The following is a 6,242-nucleotide window of genomic DNA, read 5'->3' on the forward strand; positions in this document are numbered from 1 at the left end:
GCGAGGTGGGCTTGCTTACGTACATGGTAAGGCGGCAGACTAAGGTTTAATTGATTGCCTTGGCTATCTAAGTCGCGTCCTTCCGATAACGCGCACGGTCGCTGCGGTGAGGAAACCGCGCGCAGATTCATAAATGCACTGTGTAAGTACGCGCGTGGCACCAGAAACTGCTGAACTCAATGATCACTTAAGAAGACCACTTTTCCTCTATTGAAGCAAATTCATGATAGCTCACGCCACGGTTCGGAAGGGCTACGTTTTGTCATATTCGGTGCGCTATTGCATGCCATCTTATTCTTATGCTATTAATCATGCTCTCGCGTGAATGATGTAACTAGAGGGTATCACGACTTGCGATCAACCTCAACGGTGTCACCAACCCGAATGGTGGGGTACGTGGCTGGCCTCAACGTATCCGGGCCGGGGTCATGACCCATGTGCGTGCCGAAGTAGACTTTTCCGTCAAATCTTCGAATCTTCGCCAGAGTCACGAATGGTTCTTCATGCCTCTCACCGCTCTCCTGGTCCACACAAACCATCTGGCATCGCCGGCAGGAACCCATAAGCTTGAACTCGTTCTTTCCTATTGACAGAGTCGTCCAGGTGTCCTCCGCCCATGCTAGATCCTTTGAATCCGAAGCTGGGCCAATGACAACATTGGCACGAAACGCCGCCGACGGTACTGGTTCCCCGCCGGCGGCCTCGATTTCATCATTCAGGGCGCGCAGACTCGCGGTGTTGATAAGGAGGATGGGGCTTTCGTTGGAGAGAAGAATCTTGCCTGATGGCTGCTCAGAGTCCGAATCTGGTGGAGACGGCAACTCTGGGAAGGCTCCTGGGCATACTCTGGCCGCTGTTGTTCTGATTTGTTGATGCTTCTGGGGTTTTGCTTTGGCGTGACGCATAGCGGGACCTTGTCCACCCGCTGGGAATCGTGCTAATACACAAGGAACACCAAGAGCGTCGGTGAAGAAACCGTTGATGGCGTCAGAATTGTAGATCTGGGGCGTGATGTTGTCGCCACAAACACGGGAAGATCTTCCACGAGACGAAACTTTTGAGTCGAACTGTGTCGGGTCTGCGGAAAGGGGTATCCGAATCTCATCGGGTGCGTGAAAGGCCCTTTTGCCGCTGAAGGAGACGCATAAGTTTCCACTCTTGAAGTCAAGGGAGGGCTTTATCAAGGCCATCTTCGGATATCGTTTCTGACTGAGAACTTGTCCAGATCCTTGATGAACGAGGCACCATTCTCTGTCCCAAGCTAAGCCCTCGGGCTTCACCTCCCATGCATCGCCCCGAGGTACGGAATAGCCTCCGCAGCTCTTGATAGGGTAAATATTAATGTCCTGTACCTGGATCTTCTTGCCGGGTATGGAGATACCTGGTTCCACGTCGACGAGCATGGCATCTTCTCGATAGAACTCGTGGATGAAGCCAACGAGGAAGTCCACATCGGATATGGTGCTCATAGCGCCAAGGCTTGCGCGAATGATACCTGTCGGCTTTCCAGAAACGATGTCTTCGTCTGTTCCACATCGAAAACCAGCAGAAAAGTTCCTCCGCATCTCCCAGGGTTTCAAGCCAAGTACTGATGCTACACCTCCAGGACTGCAGACACCCCCGGTCCGAACATGCAAGCTTTTCAGCGTTGCCAACTTTTCAAACTCATGGAGGCTAACCCAAGCACCAGCCGAATTGCGGAGGTTGAATGCGACGAGTGGACCCGATCCGTCAGATGCCGCGTCGTCCGTGGGACGTTGCGAGTAGACGGTACAGATCGGCGCTCCGTTGCCGTGGGTGAGAGCTGTCAGGCCCTGGTGAAGACGCCGCCTGAGAAACGCCGTGTGCGATGCCACACAAGCCATAGTTCCGAATAGGTCAGCATGTGCATCAAGCGCAGCATCAAGCGCAATAATACTGTGAAATGGTAATGTGCCGTCTTCAAGTCGCTCGTGCAAAAATGTGGTCTTTGGCGAATGCCACCGTTCTCTGCCGCAGATGACCATGTCGACGGTGCCACCGCCAAAATAACGCCTACTGTCGAACACCGATTCTGCTTGTTTTCTGATGATGAGGGCTCCAAGGTCTGGGAAGCCAAATATCTTGTAAAGACTGAGAACAGTGAAATCTGGTGCGGTTGTTGCGTCACTGAGATCCAGAGGGGAAGTAGAAGCAAATGAGGCGGCATCCAGAAGAGAATAAAGACGGTTGCGGGGTGGTTCAGCCGTCTGTCTAAGAAGTGCTGGCCAGCTTAGGGGGTATCGACAACCGTCCATGTGAGACTGGGCTGTATATGCGAAGAGTACGTCTGATTCAGTTTGGTTGAGTTTAGGAGATGGGACCTGCCCCGATATCCATTCTTGGACTTGAGAGTCATTGACGCACTCGCTATCGCGTGCTTCCTCGCGGACTCCGACTATGCTGGTATGGCACGCCTCATGATAAGCGAAGAAGAAGCCTTCCGGTGAAGCGCGAAATGCATCAGCAACAAGTTTAATACCAGCTGTGGCGTTTGCCACGAAGACCAGGTCGAACTCTGATGGGTCGGCGTTGAAGAATCTCAGGAGTCGTAAACGGACATCTTCAATTCTGGATGTCGTGTGCTGAGAAGGCGACGAAGCTGAATGTGGATTTCCGAATAGATTCGACATCATGTCGGCAGAGAACCTATCCATGAGGGACTTTGAGTAGAGAGTTGTGCCTGCATGGTCAAGATATATAGAGTCTGTGAGGGTGGTCAACAACACTGGAGTTGTGTGGACTCAATACCATTGGCGGAGACTACCTTTCAACATGGGATACTCTCTATCCCGAAACCCCTCCACACGAGGGTTGTATCCTTTCGCCTCGACATCAGCCATGACTGAGTAGAGGAGAACAACGGTAGAACGATGCTCTCCAAACGATGCAGTCGCGGATTTCCTTGAACGCGGAGGGATGAACAGCACAGAAAGTGGCTGAGAGTAACGAAAACGCCGGTTGCCCCGTGTATAAAAAATGCGCCGGATTAGGTGAGACAAAGCGGTAGACCAAGACCGTGCACTCGAGATGAACTACACAAATGAAAGAATATTGCCACGAGTGTCATTGCAGAAAAGAATTGGGAAACACGGCGAAGACGGAGATGTGGTCTTGATAGTATCGTTGGAAGGCGGCCCTGCCCGCCATTCATGCTGGTAGTACCGGGCACCTCCGCTACTGTCTCGTCGCTTGCCACAGCATACTTCGCGGGGAAGCACAGTGGGGCACAGCACGATAAGGCGAGACGCGGAGCTGACCCAGCACTGTGACCCCTTTCAATGTTGCCTCAGGGTGCTTTAGGTAAGCGGATGAACCCGAGCACAGACCCGCCAGTGGAAAGAGGGTCCAAGTCCCGTCACCCGCGTACGCACGGTCCATGTTCCGCGGTCAGCCGCACTAGCCACAGCAACCCATCTGTACCTGCTCAGGAGCGCGTTTTCTCGCGAATTCAATTTACGCGACTCCAGGAGCAGGCGCGTTTCCCGGCCATCGTCGTGGCCCGCGCCTACCACCCTATTTCTTCAGTTCCACTCGCAACCGCAAATCCACTCCTTCCAATCTCTCAACTTCTCCTTCTGTATGCTCGCCAAAGCTTCGACCGAACTTTCCCCAATTGTCTTTAATTTGTGAATTGTCAGTTGCGATTGCCTCTTTACTTTACTTTAATACATTACCGCAATGTCTCGCGCCTCACTCCTCGGCAAGCGGACTAGGACCGTTCAGGACCAAGGTAAGCTCGACCAAAACTTGTCAACGGTCCAAACTTTGTTGCTAACTGCCTTGCCAGATGAAGTCCAGCTTCCTGCGAAGCGAACTAGAAGACAGACTCGAGCCGCACAAGAGAATGACGAGAACGCAGACCCCGACGCGAATGCCACGTCCGAAAGCGATTCACAGGTCGACGATGTTTATGCTGAACCCTCTCCGAAGAAGCTCAAGCGTTCCCGCTCCCAGACTCTGGCTAAGGCGATCCCTGTCACGCCTCAGACTCCCCGGCACCGAGATGTCTTCGCCAATTCCCCTTCAACCCCTCGAATGGCTGTTAAGTCCGCCGGCAAGCTATTCCAGAGAATGACGCCGCAATCTCCTCTCACCCCCGGCTCTCTTCAAACCGTCTACCACTCTGCACGACAACTCTTCGCCCGCGGTGCTGATCCCGGTCAGCTTGTGGGACGAGAGGAAGAGCGCGAGCAGCTCTCTCAGTTTATTCAACAATGCTCATCTACGAACCCCAGCGGATGCCTCTACGTCAGCGGACCCCCTGGAACCGGAAAGAGTGCAATGGTGAAGGAAGTCACAGAGCACTTGACCGAGTCAACAGCTGTGCGTCAAGCAACGATCAACTGCATGAGCATCCGGTCATCCAAGGATCTCTACAACACCCTGCTTGACCTCTTGGGGCATGACAGCGACCTCTCAGAAGCATCAGCAATGGAGGCGTTGCAAAAGATCTTTGTGACGAAGAAGAAGGATTCGCCTGTCTACCTCGTTGTCTTGGACGAGATTGACCACATCTTGACCATGGGTCTGGAGAGCCTGTACCGCTTGTTCGAATGGTCCTTGCAGCAACCATCCCGACTCGTTCTCATCGGCATCGCAAATGCCCTCGACCTCACGGACCGATTTCTGCCACGCCTCAAGTCGAAGAACCTCAAGCCGTCTCTGCTCCCTTTTCACCCCTACTCAGCGGCCCAGATCAAGAGCATCATCACCACGCGCTTAATGTCGCTGCTCCCAAAAGACAGCAAGCAAACAACGACTCCTTTCATTCACCCTGCAGCTATTGAGCTTTGCTCAAGAAAGGTGTCAGCTCAGACGGGAGATCTGCGGAAAGCCTTCGAGATTTGCAGGCGCGCACTTGACTTGATCGAGTCAGAGACAAAACAACAACACGAAAACGAAGCAAGAGAGAAGGTTTTGCAGATGACACCTTCTCGGAAGCCTCTTGGCGAAAACGCCAACATGGCTGCAACTGGCGGCTCCAGAAGCGTACCTCACGTTGCTGCGGCGTCTTTGAAGGCCCTAACAGCAGAGACGGCACCTCGAGCTGCTATTGGACATCTGAACAAGGTGACGGCAGCAGCTTTCAGCAACGGCACCAACCAGAGACTGAAGGCGCTCAACCTTCAGCAGAAGGCCGCGCTCTGCTCATTGGTCGCCCTGGAGAAGCGTAACAGATCGGCGAAGATGGCAAACGGCTTGGCAACTCCGACTAAGTCGCAGTCACTCGCCCCCACAGTCAAAAGCTTGTGTGAGACTTACACAATTCTTTGCACCCGAGACTCTGTCCTTCACCCGCTGTCAAGCTCAGAGTTTCGCGAAGTCATCGGAAGTTTGGAGGCGTTGGGCCTGATCAACCAGGTTGATGGAAAGACAGGGGGCCTTGTAGCAATCCAGACGCCAAGCAAAAGAGGGCGTAAAGCGGCGATGCCAACCGGCGAAGACAAGCGGGTGGCTAGCTGCGTTGGAGAGAAGGAGATGGAGAGCATCGCCGAGGGCGTTGGTGCAGCCATCTTGACCCGAATTCTCAGTGGCGAGGCGTTGGATTAATTCTTGTATTATGGCATATCACATGGAGTTCTTTGGGAGACTTTTTTCTGCATGGCAATAGGGTCTGGAAAAGCATGGCACGTGGCGTTTAGGGGATATAACGCAGATCGATGAACATGATCAGCGTAGCATTGGACGTCAGCAATTGTCTGAATATCAACGGGATAGATGGTTGGAGGGCGTGATGTAAGATGAAGAGAAGTGTGGAGGACGGAAATCAGCATGGTAGATGCTCGCGTGTCAGCACGCCGATGGTGTGAGAAAGGCATTAGAACGAGACATTAATAGCATGATACCAGACGGTTAAAACGAAACAAGGCTTGTGGAGAGCAGAGCAGACAAATGGTGCCCGAGTCGCAAAAGATGCAGCAGACGCTCAGATGTGAAGTGCAGTGAGACGATGAGGCGAAACGGAGGAGCTGCGGGCGGACGCACCGGCGTCAGCTCGGGATTTGGTCAGCCCATGAGCCCATGTGGAATGGAATGCCTGATGTTCTTGGGCCGGAGAATTGAACTGTCTGGTGTTTCTCCCGCAGGCCTGCGGCAGGCACACAAAGTCAAGTTGGAGACAGGCTCCAGGTTCACAGTTGCAACCAGATCGGGTGCGATCCGCTGCCGCCACGAAAGTGTAACAAGACAAGACTTTCACAATGTGCATCTCCCTTCCCTCA

At 53.3% G+C, this 6,242-nt stretch overlaps 2 protein-coding genes across 2 annotated transcripts; one reads left to right on the plus strand and one right to left on the minus strand.

Moving 5' to 3' along the window:
- Positions 1-344: 344 nt before the first annotated feature.
- On the minus strand, positions 345-2,861 carry hxB (Molybdenum cofactor sulfurase; the record flags this gene model as incomplete). The annotated part of the gene is made up of 2 exons (XM_036632596.1): positions 345-2,725; positions 2,786-2,861. The coding sequence occupies 2 exons, from the start codon at positions 2,859-2,861 to the stop codon at positions 345-347; spliced, it is 2,457 nt and encodes an 818-aa protein (XP_036501351.1).
- An 838-nt stretch (positions 2,862-3,699) lies between these two features.
- Positions 3,700-5,571, plus strand: cdc18 (Cell division control protein 18; the record flags this gene model as incomplete). Its single annotated transcript, XM_036632597.1, has 2 exons — positions 3,700-3,751; positions 3,809-5,571. The coding sequence occupies 2 exons, from the start codon at positions 3,700-3,702 to the stop codon at positions 5,569-5,571; spliced, it is 1,815 nt and encodes a 604-aa protein (XP_036501348.1).
- Positions 5,572-6,242: the final 671 nt, after the last annotated feature.

Source organism: Colletotrichum siamense (genome assembly GCF_013390195.1).
Source record: "Colletotrichum siamense strain Cg363 chromosome Unknown KSG_Cg363_contig01, whole genome shotgun sequence".
NCBI classification, from domain to species: Eukaryota; Fungi; Ascomycota; class Sordariomycetes; order Glomerellales; family Glomerellaceae; genus Colletotrichum; species Colletotrichum siamense.